The sequence below is a fragment of the Thamnophis sirtalis genome, unplaced genomic scaffold (genome assembly GCF_051295495.1).
Source record: "Thamnophis sirtalis isolate CommonGarterSnake01/CBP01778 unplaced genomic scaffold, rThaSir2_p1.2 scaffold_5, whole genome shotgun sequence".
Classification (NCBI taxonomy): Eukaryota; Metazoa; Chordata; class Lepidosauria; order Squamata; family Natricidae; genus Thamnophis; species Thamnophis sirtalis.
The window spans coordinates 56,581,951-56,604,838 of record NW_028261385.1 but is presented as its reverse complement, the minus strand read 5'-3'; the positions used below and the strand labels follow the sequence as shown (position 1 = coordinate 56,604,838).

Here is a 22,888-nt window from a genome sequence, read left to right as displayed (position 1 = left end):
TTGCACTTTTGTTCTTAATTGCAAAAAATGAATTTCATTTTTCTAAATTGTGAGACCACTACATTCCATGGCTTTTAGTTTTATTTAACAAAGATTTTATCATCCATATCTAGAGTTTATGTTTTTGTTCCTTTAAAAAAAACAACCCTCAACTCGGGATATATACCTTATGTGGTAGCCTCCTGCATTTACAATAACATGCTAAAACCATGCAGGAACCATTTTCCCTCCTCTGATATACTGTTGAAAATGTTTAAAGGAAATCCCTTCTTCCTTAGTACTTTAGCTAATAGCATTTCAAAATACTTTCCTGCTGTTAAAAGCTCCCTAAGGAAATAAGTCGCAGGTTACATGTTTTCTTTACATTGATGTTCTGGTCTGGGAAAAAGGTTGAATGCAAATTAGAAATCACACTAGTGACGTAAATTAAGCCGACAAGCTGGAAACATGAGGCAGGATGTCATTATTTATTTAGTTATTTATTTATACATTATCTCTCAGTTAAAAGGCTTGGATTGGAATTAGAATATACAAATGTGTAGCGTGAGGAAAAAAACGTTCATATTTGCCAATTGGTGCTACATATTTACAATGAATTGCAACTCAATATTGTTGTTCTGGGTCTTTTTTTAGCATGTCTTATTATAGATATTACGGAAACAATTACTTGTGATGATATATATTCCACATCTGGTGGAACACAGGTATTGTCTATAAGCCTAAAAATTATAAATTGTCTTTTATTTGAGGGAGCTGCCCAGAAGATAAATATGATAGCTTTTCTTTGTTTAATAAAGAATACTCATTGACACATTGGTTTTCAATTTGTTTTTTGTTAAATATTGGGAAATAGTTCTAATTCATTTTTTCTAATTTTTAATACTCGGGAGGAATGCCTGCTTAAGTAAAATAAAGAGCATGCAATATTAGTCATATTAATAATATTTATAAATATTAATTCTGCAGTACAGTATTTATATTGAATTATTGCCTCTAAAGTAAGTATCATTTCAAATAAATATACTCTGTGTCTGTACTCTGAGACGAGTTCAGTTTCCTCATGCCACCCAATGCCTTGTGCACTAGTTACTGATAATCAGTTTTAATTATTGCAACAATAATTATGCAATAATAAAAAAATGTAAGTCACTGTTGCCTTTTTAAAGCATACACAGTAAAAGTATTTCCTCCTCACTTTAGTATCTTGATTACTCCCTCGTTCTTTGTCTTGCACGCATATACATTGTCTTGTGGGTTTTAAATGGAAGTCACTGAAACCAACAAGAGGAAGTTAGCAAACCGCAATCTGTGATAGCAAATGAAAATTTAGCTATTTTTACCCATTATATTTCTGAACTAGGTCAAAAAATCATAATTCCCACCAACAATCCTTTGTTTCTTTTTCATCTGCAGGTGTCCTTGTTGTTAATGTTACTTGGAGAAATAAAACCTATGTTGGAACGTTGCTTGATTGCACAAAACACGATTGGGCTCCTCCCAGGTAAGTAATTATCTGGAGGGTGGGGTCTGCTTTCTTGTCCACATTCTGACATGTGAACTAGACAGTTAATAAGTTTTTTTAAAAAATTCATTTCAGATCAGTGAAACGATATGTTGTCGTGAAAGTAGGCCATGCAGAAGAAATTGTTTCCAAATAAGTTGCAAATTAATCATGTTTTAGGTGCATCCTCTCTCAGTCCAATATCAGAGGATAGGGTCTGTAATTGATATCTCCACCTTCCAAAGAGTCCAATTCCAACCTGTTAGACCAGATGCAGCAGCCTGTTTTTTAATGGGCTTTGTATTTATCTGACTTTTCCAAAACCTGCAGAATGTACTCATTTCAGATGTATTTCAGTGCATCTATTTTGGCTCTAATTTTAGAAATTAGGCAGATCTTGCCATCAAAATTGGCAGTTTTGTTCTGAGTTTCAGCACTAATGTCGAAGACCATAAAATGAGATCTGGTGTATGTCTCCTGTAGACTATTATTTGCCAAATCCTTAGCTGAATACATGAATGGATTTCTTAAAATAAGGAATATTGAATAAAATCCAGTATATAGTTAGAGAAAATGTGGGAGGCTTCTCCTGCTTCCTCCCACATCTCACTAAGTTTGATTTTAGCATGTTAAGGTGAAAGAAAAGGAGAAAATACTATAGTGTTAATTAACAATTTTATGTTGTTTGCGGTATTGCACTGTTTATCTTTTTATGTGTCTGGTGTTATTTCATTTTGATGATTCTGTGTATATGGTTTAAATCTTGTTAAATCTTTTTAAAAAGAAAATAGTTAGAAATAGCAAATAAATGACCTCCTGCAAGGCTTGCGTGGCTTATCAAAAATCAAAAATGTAACTGAGTATCTTACTAAAATAATCAACCCCACAGATTACTACCCCTTTCTTCTCCTACACTTCAAGATCAATGATACAACGGTGAATCAGAAAACAATAATAAGATATTATGAACAGCTAGGGAAGAAAGTTAAAGAATTAGGAGCACGCATGCTTTTTTTCAGCTATACTTCCAACAAAAGACCAATATCCAGTGAGGGAGAAAAGGATTTTAGAAACAAATTACTGGTTTAAAAACTGTTGTCATCAACAGAACTTTGGCTTCCTGGAACATGGTCTGCATTACCTATATGAAGGGCTACTGGCAAGGGATAGACTGCACCTCAAAAGAACTGGAAAGAATATATTCAGAAAACGACTGGCTCATCTTATCAAAAGGACTTTAAACTGAAATTGAGGGGGGAGGAGCACCAATCTTCATGACCTTTAGAACCTCAGTCCAAGCAAAAACCATTAGATAATCAATCAAACAAGGAAGCAAGGAATAAAAACAAACAAGAAATAAAAAACAAAAACTTAATGAGGTTTTTCGTTTTCAGCTCTATTCTGATTGATTGATTTATCCTTCTCCCTTTCTTAATTTCAGATGATTTAGGGAAGGGTCCTCATCATCCCTATACATTACTGATATTTTGAGGGAGGGTATCTGGGTGTCATATATGTTGATTTGCCATTGAGACAGTTTTTATTAGAAGAGATTTGATTTTTTTCCTCCATGTACCCAATTCTGATACCTAATTTTATTTATAACAGGTTTTGTGAATCGCCAACAAGTGACCTGGAAATGCGAGGAGGTCGGGGCAGAGGAAAGCGAGCAAGGTCTGCAGCAACTACAACCACACCAGGGACTGACATTACCTTTACAGAATCCAGAGGACTACAGAACAAGAACAGAGGTGGTGCTAATGGAAAAGGAAGACGGGGCAGCCTTAATTCTAGTGGCCGCAGGACACCCCCCAACTGTGCCGTGGAGGATGTGAAAGTCAGCCCTTTGTCAAACAACAAGAGGAAAAACAAGCCACCCATGGAGCTGGACTTGAATTCCAGTTCAGAGGACAACAAATCTGGAAAGCGTGTGCGCACCAATTCTAGAAGCACTCCTACCACTCCACAAGGGAAACCAGAGACTGCTTTTTTAGACCAAGGTTGCTCTTCTCCAGTGTTGATTGATTGCCCCCATCCTAACTGCAACAAAAAGTACAAGCACATTAATGGATTGAGGTATCATCAGGCTCATGCACATTTAGACCCAGAAAACAAACTGGAATTTGAGCCTGACAGTGAAGACAAAATCTCAGACTGTGAGGAAGCACTTGGCAACGTGGCACTTGAATGCAGTGACCCAAGCACAAGCTTATCACATTTTGATCAGCTGAAGGGGCCCCTGTCTCCTTGTTCCCTGAGTACCCCTGGAACACCAAAGGGGAAACGGGAGCAGGCCCAGAATGGCAGGAATTCTGGCAAAAAGAGGGGCTTGAACAATGAACTGAATAGTCTCCCAGTTATTTCCAATATGACAGTGACTCTGGAAAACTGTTCAGTGGCAGAAAACAGTTTGGCCAGTGAAATGCCCAAGCTAGAAGCTGAAGGACTAATAGACAAGAAAAACCTAGGAGAAAAAGACAAAGGCAAAAAAGCCAATAACTGTAAAGTAGATAAAAATCTGTCCAAGCTGAAAACTGCCAGACCGATTGCCCCAGCTCCAGCTCCCACTCCGCCTCAATTAATAGCTATCCCCACAGCAGCTTTTACAACCACCACCACTGGGTCAATATCAGGACTGCCCTCCCTGACAACCACTGTTGTGCAGGCTACACCAAAGAGCCCTCCGCTAAAACCTATTCAACCAAAGCCCACAATCATGGGAGAGCCAAGCACTGTCAGTCCAGCTCTCACATTACTCAAAGACAAAAAGAAAAAAGAGAAGAGAAAACTTAAGGACAAAGAAAGCAAAGAGACTGGGAATCCTAAAGTGGATTTGAAGCTGGGAAAATTGGAGGACACCAAGGGGTCTGGGAAAGAGATTAGTGGGCATTTTTTAAAGGAACATCTCAGCAAGAATGAAGTGTTAGCTAATGGACTGTCAGAGTCTCAGGAGAGCAGGATGGCAAGCATTAAAGCTGAAGCTGATAAAGTTTACACTTTCACAGACAATGCCCCCAGCCCTTCGATAGGGAGTTCCTCCAGAATGGAATGCAGCCCTTTAGTGAATGGACAGTCTTCAGTGGCGCCACTGCATGTGTTGACACAGAATGGGGCAGAGGGTGCTGCTGCTAAAACTAACAGTCCTGCTTATTCGGATATCTCTGATGCTGCAGACGATGGTGGTTCTGACAGCAGGTCAGAGGGCATGAGGTCAAAGGCCAGCTCTCCTTCAGATATTATTTCTAATAAGGACAGTGTTGGAAAAGGACATTCTTCAACCCCGGTACAATTACCCCAAGTAAAAGAGGCTCATTCTCCTTATTACCATGGCTACGATCCTTATTATTCTCCAAGCTACATGCACTCTGGACAGGTCAGCACCCCCGCAGCTGGGAACAGCAGCAATAACCCCCAGGGAATGAAGATCAAAAAGGAGGCTGAGGAAGAGGCTGAGAAAAAAGACAAGGCAGAGCCTCCCGAGTCCAAAAAAAGTGAAGCTGGTCCCACTAATTTGCAGCCTCAACACCAGTCTGTAATAACTCAAAGGCACCCTGCACTTGCCCAGTCACTTTACTATGGCCAGTATGCCTATGGGCTTTATATGGACCAAAAATCCTTAATGGCCTCTAACCCTGCTTATAGGCAGCAGTATGAAAAATACTATGAGGACCAGAGATTAGCAGAACAGAAAGTGACACAAACTGGCAGAGAATGTGAAAGGAAAAACGAGCTCCCCCTGAAAGATCTGGGAAAAGATGACAAGTTGAAAAATATACCCTCTGCTACAATCTCAAAAGCACCTTCAGCTTCGGAGACCAGTAAAAACAACACTAAAATAGGGTCATCAGTCCCTAATAAAACTGATGAGACAAGTAAATCACAGATGCTTTCGAATCATCAGCAACAAATTCAGTCCGATAGCTTCAAAGCAAAACAAATGGAAAACCATCAGCTTATAAAGGAAGCTGTGGAAATGAAATCTGTTATGGATTCTATGAAGCAGACTGGAGTAGATCCTACTACAAGGTTTAAACAGGTGAGAAGGCGGGAGAGAGAGGGATGGAATTATTCTAAGCTTAGATCCTAGGGTTTTAAGCTATAATCTTTTGGCATTTAGCTGCAGATACTTCTGCCAAGGATTGTGTAGCTTATGTGGATGTTTTTTCTTGCTTTCTCAAACAAGATTTGTTGCTATGCTCTCACCAAGATTTCAGGATAGTAACAAATGACCTCCACAACCAAGCCCTTGATGCTTTGTTCTGAAATTATATTTTGAAAGACAGAAATGGTGACATAACTTCAGGGATTTGTCTGAACACTTAGTGGCCATTCCCTATTCTTCCAAGGTTCACAGCCACTAAATATCAACGGAGTGTGCAAACCACACCAGAGCAGGGTAGAAAGAAGTAGAGTTACTTGGCTATTTCTAATAAGGATATTTCTAAACCTTGTAGAGCCGTGCTCGGCTTTCAGTCTGGAATGCTGTAGTGAGAATTATTTGCATGCCTTTTCTTCTCATGCTCTGCCAGAACTCTTCTTTCTTTGGATATTTGTTATGTTAAATTAACTTTCTTTTTGCAAGCAAATTTGAGGGTTGTTGCAAATTTCTAATGACCAGCAGTGTTGAAAGGGGTGAACAGGCAGAGAGATTGCTCTGAGACTTTCAGCAACTTTCCCCCAATTAGCTTTCTTCTAAGACTAAGAAGAAGTTCAGACTCCATAATTCCCAGCCAACTAGCTGGGACTGACAGGAGTTGGCATCACAAATTTCTTGATTATAGTATTAAAAACTACACATAATTGAGGAAGGCATAATGCTTCCAAAAGTCATTTACATGTGTAAAAACAATAGTAATAGCAGCAATATTCATGGGGAGGATTTATTATTTGATGGGTTTGTGGCAGAATCTGAGAATCCCTGTCTTATATCAAGTGGCAGATATAAATCTCACTGTATAATTTGGCTTATTATATCAATAAATCAGCAAATAGGAGGATAATGTTTTAATGCTATGCTTTTCAAATATTTTCAAGTATGAGAAGAAGAGACTTAACTTTTTTCAGACAGGGTAAAATATAAATAGATATTTCTCATACTAATCTTTGATGGAAGTCATAAATCTTCATTTTTATATTACACAGCAAGATCTTTATTCATAAACCCATCCACCCCCAAGATGAAATATTTTATTTATGTTTGAATGAATGAATGGTTTAGATCAGTGGTCCTCAACCTTTCAGGGACCGGTTTTATGGAAAACAAATTTTCCACAGACCAGGGGCAAGGATGGTTTCCTGCACAACATAGTACCTGTGTATGGAGAGATGAAGCTTTGCTCACTCACCCACTACTTGCGCAGCCCAGTTCCTAATAACTCATGGACTAGTCCTGGTCCACAGTCCCGGTGATTGTGGACCCCTGGTTTAGTTGATAGAAAATTGCTAAAATCTGCAGGATACCCAATTTAAAAAACCACAAAATAATAGATCAAAAATGTACATCAACAGGAATCAATTTACATTGGTTTGCAAGGCATGTGGATCATAATGGTGCTTTTGTTGTTCAGCTCTAGAATTTTCAACAAAAGTTTTCTGTTTTACGGAATTAGAGAGCCAGCTGGTATAGCGGTTAAAATCACCAGGCTAGTAACCAAGAGACCATGGATTCTAGTCTCGACTTGGACACAAATTCAGCTGCGTGATTTTGGGCCAGTTAAGATTTTCTCAATCTGCTGCAATAATATGTAGCATGTAAGTACAGGTAATCCTGTACAATGAACCTCCAAAAGGTACTTAGGATCTGGATTTGAATTTCCAATGCTGCCACCTGAGGCTCCCTAGTCACATGATCAGTCCACATTTTTGCAATCACATAACCATGTTCTACAACATTTTTTGCCAGAAACTTGTATTTATTTCTGGTTTTTGCCAAGAACCGCCAATAGCGGATAATGAGTTCACTTAACAGCTGGAGCATTTGCTTAACAAACACCACATTGATTTAACAAATGAAGCACCTTTTTTATGATCCTGAAAACATTTGATGAAATGTAAAATACAAGTTCTAGTTCATGAGATTGGAATAATTTTTAAAAAATGTTTTGATAACAATCAAAATAGTATGATAAAAAACAGAAACCATAATCTTCAGAATTCCCCAACCTGTTCCTCAGTTTGGAGATATTACAGTCCCCCCCAAAAATTAATACTTTCATGCATTGAATTAGATTCAGACTTAAAGAAGAATACCTATTGCAGTCAACGGAGCTCAGTTTTCAGTTATTTAAAAGTGTACGTTCTAAGTCTGGATTTAGTACATTGTTTGTTGTAATGAATTTAGTTAATAAATACCGTAATAGATTCAGAATACTTAATTTTATCTACAAGTAGTTAAAAACCATTTTCAGTCTTCTCTTATGCATACTTACTCAAGCTCCATATAAGATTGCTTGTTACTATATATAAAGAAGCATACTGTTTAATACCTTTATCGTATAAAGTGTAATTGAATATGCAAATGTACTACTGCTACTCTTTAATTACATTATAAGGGTGTTTTCCCCCCTACTTTTCTCCATAAATGTGAATTTCCGTTTCTGTATGGTAAGAGTGAGGCCCTTGTCCAAAGAGCTCTGTTGCATATTTCCCACAGCTGGGCAGTCTCAATTTTGTCTATGTTGCACAGTAAACGTAAACTATTTCAGTTTCAAAACACAAAAAATGGAGATTGCTGGGCAAAAAGCATACAAGTAAATCAATTTGGTTTGTGGGACTTGTCATGCATTTATTGCACTTCTTTCAAAACTTTTCCCTTCATCATTCAAACTTTTCCCTTCATCATTCATCATTCATATATATATACATATATACATACACACACACACACACACACACACATACATACATACATATATGCTTATTTAGAAATCAAAGTGTTATTTCTGCCTTCAAAGTTCCTAAAATAAAACCAAGATGACAGTTGAATCTTTAAATTTTATATGTTATGTATTTTTTCCGTTAAGGTAGTGAAGGTCCATTTAAGTTCGATGAAAGCAATTTTTTGTACTTTATATTAATTTTTAATGAAATACTATTGCCATTCATTCCTGTCCATGACTATGGCTTTAAAAATTGCAAGCTTTTGCTATTTTCCTAAGGCAAACAAGACTTCTATATGACAAACTGTATCCTCCTGCATTGCACATTAGTCCTTTTCCAGCTTATGGAGGTCTCCAAAGCAGTATGTGACATCGCAAAATGACTTCTACCTTGTGAAATTTAGATAGAGGCTAAGATTACATTCCTAGCTCTCTCTCTATAAAAAAAGCAAAAGGCCAGCTGGATGGAGTTAGTGAGGCGTTTCTGCTGTCTTGAAGCTATTTTCTGCTCAGTAACTGCAAGAGATCTGCCAGGAGAACAGACTGAGATACCAGTAAAAGAAGTGAAGCTGAGTTATGTCACATGCAAACTCCAGTGATAAAGACATGCCCACAATTCCAACACAAATTTCACTCAGGTTGACATTGCATTTTTTGGAAGCTGCAAAACCCTTCTCTGTTTGCCGGCTCCACTCTTGACTTTTTTGGCTCTGTCCTCTGGACCACAGTGGTTATAGGATGTTCTTTTAAAGTGTAAATTTTAAAATGGTTCCCCTCCCTTTTTTCCCTTTCCTATCAGGACCCAGATACAAGAACATGGCATCATTATGTATATCAGCCAAAATATCTTGATCAGCAGAAAGTGGAAGAACTGGACCGTGAAAAAAAATTAAAAGAAGATAGCCCCAGAAAAACACCTAATAAAGAAGCTTCTTTCTCCAGCCTTCCAGTTTCATTGAACAGCATTAAAGAAGAGCCTAAGGAGATGAAGCGTTCTGATTCTCAGCCACTGGAGGAGAACAAGATAAAAAATGATGATCAAAAGACTGCTGTAAATTGGAAGGAATCCCGGGGTACCAGAGTGGCTGTTTCCTCTCCAATGACTCAGCATCAGTCATATATACAGTACTTGCATGCTTACCCTTACCCACAAATGTATGATCCCAATCATCCTGCATACCGCGCTGTTTCTCCTGTTCTCATGCATAGTTATCCAGGTATGTATCAAATTAAACTGAATAGGCCTATCAGTTTTGACTTTGACTTTGACTTTTAGAAGCAAAGGAAAATTAGAAGCTTCAGAGATTCAATTTCTTTTGCAAAGGTCTAGAAGTGAAATAAATTTAACATAGCAGTTATTTTTTATGAATTATCATCATTTCCAAATACAATTTCTGCCTCCATTGGCATTCCTCTGGGCTATTACACTCAGGATAGTGGCTTGCCTATAAAAAAATATTGTAAGCATTTACTCTCAGAACCATTACAGTTATTACTTCTTCTACTTAAATCCCTAAATGTTTGAATTTGCAATATGTTCAACCCTCTTTATAACTTTTCATTTGCCAGGTTCAAATAGCCACGTTTGACAAGAGAAATCTAATCCCTTGAATACAATTTTTGTAATTTGCATTTCATGCATTTGAAATTGCCTTATTCCCCAATTGTAAATAGTAACTTGAGAGTACCTTTATTTTTTTTATTTGCAGGGGCCTATCTCTCACCAGGATTTCATTATCCTGTTTACGGAAAGATGTCTGGGAGAGAAGAGGTGGAAAAAGTCAATACCAGCCCTAGCATCAGCGTAAAATCAACCACTGAATCTAAAGCACTGGATTTGTTGCAGCAGCATGCCAACCAGTATCGCAGCAAGTCACCTGTGGTAAGATATAGCTTGTTCTTAATGAATTGCATTAATTGGATAACTGGAAGAGTGAGGTTAACTTTAACTGGTACATATACCTAAATAGAATTGAGATAGTCATACATTAAGAAGACTATGTTTATCATAACACGTTCCAAAAACACCTCTAAACTACCACCTGTTTCCACCTTTTCACCATCCCCTGCCAGAAATATTGCTGCTTTCAATGATTTATAGAAGCTAACATTGTACTATCAGTAATGAATAAAATGATTCAGATGATGACAGTTGTCAGAGGTAATATCAGTGAACTGAGGAAAATAATCTGCAGGGATGATATGATAAAGCAGGGCGATATACATAACCTTAAATACAAGCATACACGGAGATATCTTTTTTGCACAGAACAAAACTTTACATAATCAGCATGCAGTTATTTTAATAGAAGTATAGAAATCCATACATTACAAATGATCACATTGTGTTGCATGATGCAAAAAAAATCATATTTGACAACAAATCATGATTTAAGTTAGTTTGTGCTTTCCTAAAGGAATCAAAATTAAAGAAGCATATGCTACTTTTAATTGTACTGTGTATTCTGTTTCATTGTATTTTCTCCTAAATGATACTTAAAAATCTCAAAGTACAGTAATAAAGCTAAAATAAGTTTATAAACCTTAATCAGAATAAGGAACACAATAAAGCCTTTGCACCTCTCCTTAGTTTTTGGAATGTCACCATCAAATTATTTTTTAAAAATAGGTGATTTTTTTTAGATAAATTGAAGAAACTTTAATTGCTGTAAACAAAAGCTCCATATTTGATTAAAATAGTTGTCTTCTTTTTCAAGCCAATTGGGTGTAGTTTTGTTAGCAGAGTAACTGGAATAACACAGGTGCAGGATGGTACAAGGTGTCAGTGGTTCAGATGACAGGTAAAATATAAAGTCTTCTTTGAGTCATGCTCAGTTTTCTAATAACTGACAGATGTTGCACAATGCAATATCTCTATGTAGTTTTCTTGGCAGCAGGACAGAAGTGATGGGTCCCTCCCCCCCCCCCCAATCTAAATAATAGTCTGGGATTCTTTGTTGGAAGAACTAATTTGATTCAACCATGCTTAGCTTTTAACATGGCAAAGATGTTGCCACACACCTGGGATATATTGGAGATACAAGACATTAACTAGAAACTGAATAACTCACTTCTAAAGAAGTGTGGAGTCATCCATTAATTTTTCTCAATATGTTTTGTTTTTAGCCTGTGGAAAAATCTACAGCTGAACGCGAGAGAGAAGCAGAAAGGGAACGAGATCGTCATTCTCCCTTTAGTCAACGGCATCTTCATACACATCACCATACACATGTTGGAATGGGCTACCCGCTAATTCCAGGTCAATATGATCCATTTCAAGGTGAGTATCAACTTTTCCCTACCCTTTATTCTAAAAAATATTTGCTTTAGGTAGTGACCACATTGTTTACAGAACCTGTTGTTCATTGGGGCTTATTGCCAGGATATGGGTACAGAAAGGCAATCTTAAAGCTAGCCCAACTGGCTCAAATGGCCATAGCCATCTAAGGTGCAGTGGGCTGACTTAAAGGGTGCTATTTTCATATCTCTGCATGGCTGATAGGAAGGTGAGGATATTATGCAACGGAAGTGCACGTGTGTGTGTGTGTGTGTGTGTGTGTGTTGTGTTGTGTTGAAGCTTCTATTGATTCAAAGACTGCCTTTAGCCATACCTAACTCTGTAGTGGCATTGTGAGCATGCCATTATTCTTGGTCAGGTTTGGGTACACCATAACTTGGTTTGTTCATTCCTTCTGTTCTCCTTATTAAGTTCTTAATACTCCTCTATCCTTGTGCTTTTTGACCTCTCAGCGGCCTTCGATACCATCGACCATGGTATCCTTCTGCGATGGTTGTGGGAGGTGGGAGTGGGAGGCACCGTTCTTCAGTGGTTCTCCTCCTACCTCTCGGACAGGTCGCAGTCGGTGTTGGTCGGAGGGCAGAGATCGACCCCCTAGGCCCCTCAATTATGGGGTGCCGCAGGGTTCGGTCCTGTCCCCCCTCCTATTTAACATCTACATGAAGCCGCTGGGTGAGATCATACGCCGGCACGGGATTAAATATCATCAATATGTGGATGATACACAGTTGTATCTGTCCGCCCTGTGCCAACTCAGTGAAGCGGTAGAAGTGATGTGCCACTGCCTGGAGGCTGTCAGGGTCTGGATTGGAACGAACAAGCTTTCGCTCAACCCCGACAAGACCGAGTGGCTATTGATGCTCCCTCCCAAAGATGGCCCAGCTATTAAATCTCTCAGCCTGGGGGGTGAAATTATACGCCCCTCAGAGAGGGCTCTCAATTTGGGAGTCCTCCTGGATCCACAGCTGACTTTAGAACATCATCTGTCGGCTGTGACCAGGGGGACCTTTGCCCAGGTTCACCTGATGCACCAATTGCGGCCCTACCTGGACCGGGAGGCCCTTCGGATAGTCACTCACACCCTCGTCACCTCAAGACTGGACTACTGTAACGCGCTCTACATGGGGCTGCCCTTGAAGAGTGTTCGAAGACTTCAGCTTGTCCAGAACGCAGCCGCATGAACGATCGTGGGTGCACCTCGGTACACCCACGTTACACCTATCCTCCGCGAGCTGCACTGGCTGCCCATTGGTCTCCGGACACGCTTCAAGGTGCTAGTCGTTACTTTTAAAAACCCTACATGGTATCAGACCTGGGTACTTGAGAGACCGCCTCCTGCCAGTCACCTCCCAAAGACCTATCAGATCCCACAGACTAGGCCTCCTCCGAATTCCATCTGCCGGCCAATGTCGGATGGCGACTCCTTGGGGGAGGGCCTTCTCTGTGGCTGCTCCGGCCCTCTGGAACGATCTCCCCGTTGAGATCCAGACCCTTACTACCCTTCCGGCCTTCCGCAAAGCAACTAAGACCTGGCTGTTCCGGCAGGCCTGGGGCTGTTGAACTATCCAGCCCCATTCGAGGTTACGACTGTTGTTGAATTTTAAATTGCTGTTTTTTATTTTATTTTTGTATCCCCTCCCCTTTTTATTGTTAGCCGCCCTGAGTCTCTCGGGAATAGGGCGGCATACAAACCAAATAAAATCTAAATCTAAATTCTTTTGACAACATACTGCAGCCAATAGGGCACCCTTGCTAGCAGAAGTGTGTGTGTTGGGGGGGGAGAAGGGAGGCAGTTGGTTTCCTACGAGTAGAAAGGCCTTTTGTCTTCTGAAACACCTCAGTATTGATAGGGAGTAAAAGTTTGTTGGCTTACTGAGTAAGTATTATTAGGATTCTGCTGCTAATAAGCCATATAATCCACTATGGGTATTTCGGATAACATGGTGAACTTAAGGTTACATTGATTTTAAAAATCCAAAGGGTTTTAAAACAGAGAATATGTAAATAGTATGAGTAGATTTATATAATTTTTTTTTAAAAAATGGAACAAGATTTCTGTTCGCCATTTAGTTCATATAGTTTTAGAACCAAGATTGTTTTTATTAAATAATATATTACTGGAGGTTAATCATAAGCAGTAGAAAATAGCATTTTTGCTTTGTCCCTGTATTCTACTAATATTAAAAGGCTACATTTCTTACCTGATCCAAAGAGCTTCTGTGATGTTTATAGCTGAAAAAGTGTTAACTCATTATGTTCATTTAGTGCCCTGCCAATGTCTCTTTTATGTAAAGTACTGACTGCACTTTATGGTTCCATATGCCTTATGAGATATTTATATGCATTCAGAAAGAAAAACACTAAAGCGATAGCTATTATGCAAGCATTATGTTTTGAGAAGCTATAACATCTTTGCTGTAACTCACACTGACTTTTGATTCTTGTTGTTTCTGGTGCCTATTATTTTTACTGAGATTCCTATTCAGGAATTCATGCAAACCATTTAGCACCATGCAGTACAGTACTTGGAAAATAATACAATAAGGCAGAAAGCCTTCTTTTCTTATAAAATGCCTATTAGGTGGAATCTAAAAAAGGCATGCTGGTTAGAACAGCTAGGCAGGGCTTTCACCAGCTTGCTTGCAGTAATTAGGTATGCCTTCTGCAGAAAATATAATGGTGCTGTTGTGATTCATGTCTTGTTAATACGGAGGTCTGTAGCTATTGTTGACTTTTGTAAGTACCAGCACACATGTCCTGAGATATACCATTTCACTTTTCTCCAGGGCTGACCTCTGCTGCCCTTGTTGCTACTCAGCAGGTGGCTGCTCAGGCATCTGCATCTGGTATGTTTCCTGCACAAAGAAGGTAAATATTGTGAATTATACTCAGCTATCTTAATAGGAAAGGGAAAATTGTTCTATATTTTGAGGGCAGTCTTTGTAGGAAAGATACTTTGTCCGTTAATGAGAGCATTATCGTCCTCATCATAACATTTTCCACAGAGCTGTTACCATAGCGTAGTTAATTGATCACTGAAGCAGATACTATTCTTCTGAAAAAATGAATCATCCTGTCCATCATGTAACAGCAGGTCATTTAGATTTACACAGAGTATGATTTAGCTGTGTATGTAAGTGTGTGTGTGATTGTGTGTGTGTGTGTGAATACATATATTCATCTTCGTGATGTCATAAATCTGTAAGAAAAATGGGCACTTTGAGACAGCACATATTTTTAAGTAAAATATCTGCATTTAAACAGCATTAGTATTCAACTGTACCTAGTGAATGGAAGCTCTATCTATAAATAAATGTGCATTAATTAACAGATAATTAAATATCTGTCTGATTTGCTATAGGATAACAGTATTTTTACCCACTTATTGAGACTGTTGATGTTACAGAGTTAGAAATAGGTTATTCTAAAAGGTTTTCTTGTTTTCTGTTTCTTTTCAGAGAATGATAAATCTGGACATGTACATCATCATGTGACTGGATCACATGAAAATAAGCGCTTTATTACAGACATCAGTTCCATGGTGTTAATTTGAAATGCCTTAATGGCAGGCAAAAACCAGTCATTTCATTTTTGTAAATTGCAGATTTTTATCTCAGAGTAACAAATGTTGCTGTATTTAGACTTCTGTTTATAAATATATATATATATATATATATGCTTATATATATAAATATAAATATATATATATATTCTTTACTTTTTTGTATCTGTAATTAGGCTCATACAAAGAGTCTAATACTAAGTTGTAAACCACACAAGTAAATGAAAAAGTGTATTTGTCTTGTTTAAAAAGCGTTATCCACAAAAGGTTGTTTGTTCCTTATTTTCTTCCTTTTTTTTCCTTTTTAAAAATTGTAAATAACTAATGTTATGTATCTGTGTGCCTGAAACTTGCATACTCTTCTAATATTGCCCACAACCTCAGTAGAGGCTAACTGTGATAATGACGATGACACTTTGGTACAATTTAGATGTCTATTTGGTGGCTCCTATTAAGATGCATCAGTATAAAATGTTACTGTATTAACTGTTTCATTGTAATTGTGTATTGTGAAAAATATACATTTGGAAGGCATGGGCTTGCCAGTACCACAAAAACTGTGTTGTACATAATGTATAGATTTTAAAATGGGAAAATAATGAGCATCTGTGAATAATGAAATGTCTTTTTTTATAATCTTGAATGGCAAATAACCCAATAGCCTGCATACCAGAAGACGTCTGTGATTGTTCTATTACTTGAATAGTCCTGCAGTCTTTTTTTTAATGTTTACAATTATCCCGTTTTAGAAGAGAGACTTTAATGCCATTGCCTCGTTACTTGTTTTATGCTGTAATCTAGTTTATTTTATGTAAGATGTATATTGAATGCTTTCATTTTTATACTTGCCTTAAATAATTTGGCAATCAGAATTAAAAAAAAATGCTGTTTTTTGTATTTTCTGGTGTCACATGGTTATTCGGAAATCATTGAGCAAAGAGCACTTTCTCATATTTATACAAGAATTTCTGATCAAAATTTGGGAAAGGAAATTCTAGTACATAATCCAGAGGAAGTTCAAATCTTTTGTCTTCTCCTTTCTTGAAACATAGTGTAACATGGACTTGACTGGCATACCTCTCCCCTTTGGGAACCAGGGAACTGTCTGAGCAGTCTGGAAAAGAGCTTCTAGAATAAAATTTAAATGCCCTTTTACTAAAGTGTAGAATCTTGTACCTTGAGTTGAAATGGGCTGCCACTGCCCAAGCACAGGGGGCAAGTTGTCTCTTCTTCTCCAGGGGATAAATTGAAAGAAAAATAGAAAGAATCAAATAATTAAAACTGTAGAGTTTAGGAGTGGAATGCTGAAGTGTCAGAAGAAAAAGAAATGAAAACTGAAGAAAAGCTAAGCTTCCTCAGAAGGAAGAATGAAACTTCTGGAATCTTTTGAAAACCTTGGTTATTACCATATAGTCTTTACTTGATATTAAGGAGAAGCATACCTCTTTGGGGCTTGGGTATTTTGCAATTGTATCTATAATTTAATAGAGGTTTTGGGCTACTCTGAGGGGAGCTGTGATCTATTCGGTTTTTAAGTAGTGGCATCATTCAAGCCAGAAAATCAATGAAGAGCTGAGTTTCAGCTAGATAAGTGAAATTGCTGAATGCAGAGCTACAGCAGATCTGTATTGGTAACAGCTTATAGTAGAAACAACAGAGCTTCCTAATGATTTTGGATATAATGCTAATAATTTAGTACCAAATGAATCAGCCACATATTTATCCCCAATATTCACTTCATGTTTCAACTTACTTACTTAGCTTTCTTTCTAATCTGAACTGCAGATTCTCTTATTCATTTAAACTATGGTTTATTCATGGCAAATTTTCAAATCAAAATTTCATATTAATTCAACAAAAGTATTTTAATTAACAAATTGCCCAAGCTCAAAAATAGTTTTCTTTTAAAGAGGGGAAAAATATTTCAAAGCAGCTTGCAAAATAAATACCAAATATAAATTAATCAACCTAGGTGGATGGAAAATGTCTTGATTGCTGATCATCCCCTGGATTTATGGCTGGCTACTGATGGAATTGAAGAAGCAAAGAGTACATTGCAATTTTTGCAGAAAAACAATGTTTCTCACCGTTAGCAATTTTAGGATGCGTAGATTTCAACTCCAAGAATTCCCAGCATTCTGGCTGGGGAATAGTAGGAGATAAAAGTCCACAAATTTTAAAGTTGCCAAAGTTGAAATACACTGCTCTAAACCATTACATGTGTTTGTGAGAGAGGTGGGGAAGTATTTTGTTGTTGGCCTTCATTCATGTTGAATGAAATCATGCTCTTTGTTCAACAAATCATAAACAAAATCACATTAGAATGATAGGTGAACATGGCAAATTCTAAGAAACAAAAATAAGTTTCCTGTGCAGTTTTAACAAGTAAAACTAATCCTATGTAGAACATTGATGAGAACAATAAAAGAGATGGAGGATTTTGATTTAGAAATAATCCCTGAAGGCATGACAGGTTTTTTAATTATTGCTTCAATTTACATGTCCTGATTGTCAAGACTGAGCATACCTATAAATAATTTTAAATTACAAATCGTTATATACAGTAGCAAAGCTTTAAGTTGAAATACAGAGGCTCACTGAACCATCCACCAACGATGAGAATGCTTTGGTTTTTCAAGATTTGGGGGGAAAACTCCAGATAGGTTGAAGAGATCAAGACTGATGGATATTGTCACTTCTTCTCACCAATTGCCAAGGCAGCTGTTGCATTGGTCCGACACTCCCGATCTTCCCAATGCTTCCCATGCCTCACCTCAGCTGCTGATGGCCTTGTTTTCCTACTCTCATCGCAGAAACAATCTTTGCCCAAAACAAAATAGTCCCATTTCAAAAATAGACCCAAATACCTAACATCCGTTTTTAAAAACAACTGCTTTTTATGCATTTAACCTGTTGTGTATCAGCCTCATTTTTCCATGTTTACAATACAGGTAGTCCTCTACCTACGACCACAATTGAGTCCAAAGTTTCTGTTGTTAATTGAAATATTTGTTAAGTGAATTTTGCTCCAACTTCTTCCTACAGTTGTTAAGTGAATTACTGTAGTTGTTGAATCTGGCTTCCCCATTCACTTCACTTGTCAGAAAGTCACAGAAGGGGATCACATGATCCTCGGATACTGCAACCATCATAAATATAAGTCAGTTGCCAAGTGTCCAAATTTTGGTCACATGACCATGGAGACACTTGTAAGTGTCAAAAACCATAAGTCACTTTTTTCACTGCCGTTGTAATTTTGGTCACTAAATGTACTGTTGTAAGTCAAGGACTTCCTGCATTTCCATTCTATCTATAGATTATATAGCTATTAGAATATCAGGTCAAAATTCAAATCCCTACTAATTTTCCCCCAACTACCGGTAAGTGACATTTAGACAGACTTGATAACTAATCAACCCATTAGGATTGTTTTGAGAAGAAAATACTTGTTGAACCACATATGTGTTCTCTTGCACTTCTTGGAGAAAAGTAATATAAAACATGTATTCGATATTCTCTAGAAACTCAGAATGATACAAAAAATATCTGCACTTCTGTTTTCTCCACAATAATCCCATGACTGATGCCCATCCCATGAATTTCCATAATTGAAGGCAGGCTGTGATCTGAATCTCCTATGTTCCATGTCAGCACTTTCAGCCAAATCCACACTGGGATGAATTTACATTCTTTTACATTTATTTATTCAGTTACTTCTTACCAAGTTTGGAGAGAGACAACCTACTTGTAACTCAGGACTGTGATCTCTTAATTTCCCATATTTTTTTTCAACCTTCCTTTGTAAAATTTACCTATCGCTTAACCGAGAACCGATTTAAATACGTAATTGTGTACTCTTGTATATGGGATGCAAGTAGTTAAGATACTGGACTTAAGAGACACTAAGCTTCATCTCAGCCTATCCCACGAGGTCATGATTGAGAGAAAAAATAGAGAACAATGTATGGTACTTTGCTTTTCTTCAAAAAATTGCAAGATTAAAAATCAACCAAAAATATTAATGAGACCTGTCAATTCAGTGACAACTATTCTTGAGTGAATATGGTATGATTCCAGAGTTTTGTTAAAATTTGATTCTGAATATATTCCTGATCTCCTTTAATTAGAATGGCTTCTTAATGGTGCCCTTTTCCTACATATTCCATGATAAGAAACAAAACATTTGACTTCTCTACCAATATTCTTCTTGGTCAATATTCCTTTTACATCTCATTTTCTCGGCATCTTAAATTCTTTTTAAAGCATTAAAGCAGAATATTTCTGGAAAGCAGAAAATACTATGCCGCAGACTTATAACCATCAGTTAAAATGAGTTCTGTTGCTGTTCAATTTGATTTCTTGCTAGAACTTTGGTTTTTTGAAATTTGCTTCATGTGGATCGGCTTCATGCAGTGCTGATTGGGATTGCAGAAGTGATACATACCACTGCAAGGGGACATAAAGTTCAGGAAAGCTTCTCCAGTCTTAACCACAATAGTTATTACGATCTCTGGAAGAAAATAAAAAGGCTCCCATGTCACCATCTGACTATTTAACAGGAGATGCCAGAAATGGTAGCTCACCATAATACATATAACAGTGGAAAATATTTTGTTACACTGCAGTATTGCTAAAAAAGACAGCAATTATTCCATAAGAAGAAGGGATTCATAAAGCTTTAATCTTACATGCTAGTTGACAATTTTCAAACTGTACAGCTTATATAAAAAGTTGCTAACATAAAATACCCATAATACTTCAAACTGAAGAATCAAATGATAACTGCAATTATTTATCTTTATGCCTAGAGTGGAATGAACATTAGCATTCTTGTCCTTGTGGTTTTGCAGAGCTACATTCAACCTCTTTAAAGACTAGCAATGAGAATTATTGATTTAGCAACACCGACCTATTCTTTTCTTGAATATTTAAATGTTAACATGTAGGCACTAATGCTCTACAATTTAACATTCACTAAGGAAGAGGTAACTGAAAAAAGTATTGTGGGACAGTTTGTGAAATCAATATTATATTCCCCACTAATAAAAACTTGAAAGAGGTTTACACTAAAATGTCTAATTGATTTTCACCTTGCTAGCATTAAGAATTCTGGTGTTTCTGATATAATTTAAAACTGCTCAAAATTAAGGAAAATATTACCCAAATGAGTGGAATAAATAATTTTTAGAGTTTTATAACATTTTTGCACCCAAAAGAATCCAAATTATTCCTGTGTTAAGTTCTACTCTATATAGTTTTCCTGATATATTTATATTTTTAATTAGTGTATTTTTATTGTATTATTGCAAGCTATTTTAAAAATGCACAAAAATACAAACGAAACAAATACAACAAAATACAAAGCAAACATTAAAAAAATATTAAGCAAAACCAAGAGGAAAATTATTCTCCATCCAAGGATGCCAGCTTTATATATCAAGTGTCATAAAGAATACATGACAATTTTAAATAAGTAGGAAATTATTTACCAGTTAGCACTTCTTTTCCTAACCTGGTACCTGGTTATAACAGACACATGTGTGTGTGTGTGTGTGTGTGTGTGTGCGTGTGTGTGCGTGCGTGTGTCCGTGTCCGTGTCCCCAAAGCTAGCTTTGTGTCTTAAGGCAGGACTAGAATTCAGAGTCTCCTGGTTTCAATCAAGTTGAAGTCATTATTCAACTACAAAGCTAAAGACACTTGGGACAGTCTCTTCTTTTCCCTTTCTGCCTCACGAGGTTGCTGTGATATTTAATGATAACATGAATTACAGTTCTATAATATCTGGACTGACCCTATTGGGAAAGCTGCCTTATGCCTTCTTTAAAACTATTCAAATGTTGATTGCAAAAATCTGGATGGTCACTAGACAGCAGCAAAGAAATACTATAAGTAATGTGGTTTGGCATTCCATATATAATAGCCCATATATATTTTCCTGCTTTGAATTCTGTAATTCCACAATTTAATTAACAGAACTATTGTTTTTCACCTCACTTTGAAAACGTGTGCTTCATTTTCAATCAGAAAATACTGTAACTCATACTAAGAAGAGGATAATAATCAGACCAATAGGTATGGTAAGTGGGATTTTACACTAGGATGAAAAAAGAGATCATTTCTCCAGAAGCCCTTCTCAGAATTCAAAGTCTAAAATATTCACCGCCATCTTTTATTTTGAGGTAGGGCATGTTTGCAGAAGTAGGTTAAAGAAATAAAAGTGATACCTTAACTCTTCAATGTTTCATGACTTAAGAACCCCCTCCCCAAAATTCTGCCCCAGTCTTCTGCAAAATGAAACCTTTGACATGTCATGTAATGTCCCTCAAACCTATTGAATACATCACACTCTTCCTCCAAACTGTTCATTTTCATGATGAAGAGTCAAGGAAGGGATCAGTTGATGTTGTATTTTCCCTCTCTGTTCTGCTGCCATGGCGTACATAAAAGAGTTAAGGCTGGAATAACCCAAGGCCACTCTCTTTGGGACTTTCCATGTTAATTACAAGCAGGATTCTTTCCAGAGGCTCTGCAGAGTTATATGTCTGAACTTTCTCTCTGTGGGAGGGAGAGAAAGAGGGAGAAATGTCATATAAATTGTTCTTTGATAGCATCTCTTGTCTCTATCTCTTGCCCATTGTTCATGTCTCTCTCCCTGCTGTTGCCTGCCTTTGTCCCATTTTATCAATGAACTCTTTTGTTGTTTGCCGATGTTTAATAATAAAGCTCTATTTTTGGCTAGCTGAACTAAGTGGTGCGTACGCTTGCCCTGTTCTGATAGAGAGAGGGTGCTGGGTGCAAACCAAACTGGAAATTGCTCACAGTACAAAGCCAAAATAGCTGCAAAATTGTAATCCTTAATGTGACAGAAGGGAACACTTATTAAACAAGAGAAAGCATGTTAAATCTATTGAATGTTAAGGAAATTAAATGAAATGGGATTTAGTTTTTGCTTGGGATCTCTTCCCAGCCATTTGAAGTACAGCCCCTGAGATATCACTTAATGGTCAATTGAGGTTCCTGGCCTATTAAAAAGTTGTATAATCCTGTTTTAGAAGCTAGTAGCAGTCCTCAAAGAGATGTTTTGTACAAACATTTCTTTCTCTTACATATGTGCAAACACATTCAATAGCAGCAATTAAAATACTTATTAAGAACTTCCATTATGGGAAAAAAATTAAACTACCATTGTTTATTTTTATTTGTATTTGTTAATCTCACCATAAGCTATAATAAAAATGTACTCCAAAAACAATTTAAATAAAAAGTCACCCATCCCTCAATCAATTTCTAGCAATTAATTTATAAACTGATGCATTTGGGCAACCAGATGGAGTAAAAATGGATAAGTTTCAGCATTTTTTCTTAAAAACATAACCTTCCAACAAAATTTGGCAGCTTTAAAACTGACATCACTATTAGGATTTATGGGACGACAAGACATACAAAATACTTAACTGTTAGGGGGTTTATTTAAGGTTAGAATTAAACACAAGTGACCAATTCCATTATAAAACTGGCAGCATAGTAGTACAAGGCAGAGTTTCAACTGTTCTTTGATGATAGGGGCACAGCCTCTTTGTAAAAGGAATGCATCAATATCTTTGTTCCAATAAGGCTGAAGGCAGTGTGCTGAAAAAAACTAAGATGAA

The 22,888-nt window shown here is 37.1% G+C and overlaps 1 protein-coding gene across 5 annotated transcripts in view; it reads left to right on the top strand.

The window, feature by feature from the left end:
- Window positions 1–16,136, top strand: part of ZNF608 (zinc finger protein 608) — a 115,847-nt gene extending 99,711 nt beyond the window's left edge. For 3 of the 5 annotated variants that reach the window (XM_087715857.1, XM_087715859.1, XM_087715858.1), the window contains exons 4-9: window positions 1,414–1,501; window positions 3,110–5,537; window positions 9,179–9,596; window positions 10,089–10,261; window positions 11,506–11,659; window positions 15,136–16,136. In XM_087715857.1, coding sequence (XP_087571983.1) covers window positions 1,414–1,501; window positions 3,110–5,537; window positions 9,179–9,596; window positions 10,089–10,261; window positions 11,506–11,659; window positions 15,136–15,230 — 3,356 coding nt within the window. In that variant the 3' untranslated portion in view covers window positions 15,231–16,136. Of the gene's footprint in view, window positions 1–1,413; window positions 1,502–3,109; window positions 5,538–9,178; window positions 9,597–10,088; window positions 10,262–11,505; window positions 11,660–14,463; window positions 14,550–15,135 lie in introns of those variants that run through there. The other 2 variants (XM_087715860.1, XM_087715861.1) reach the window with 2 other exon arrangements.
- Window positions 16,137–22,888: the final 6,752 nt, after the last annotated feature.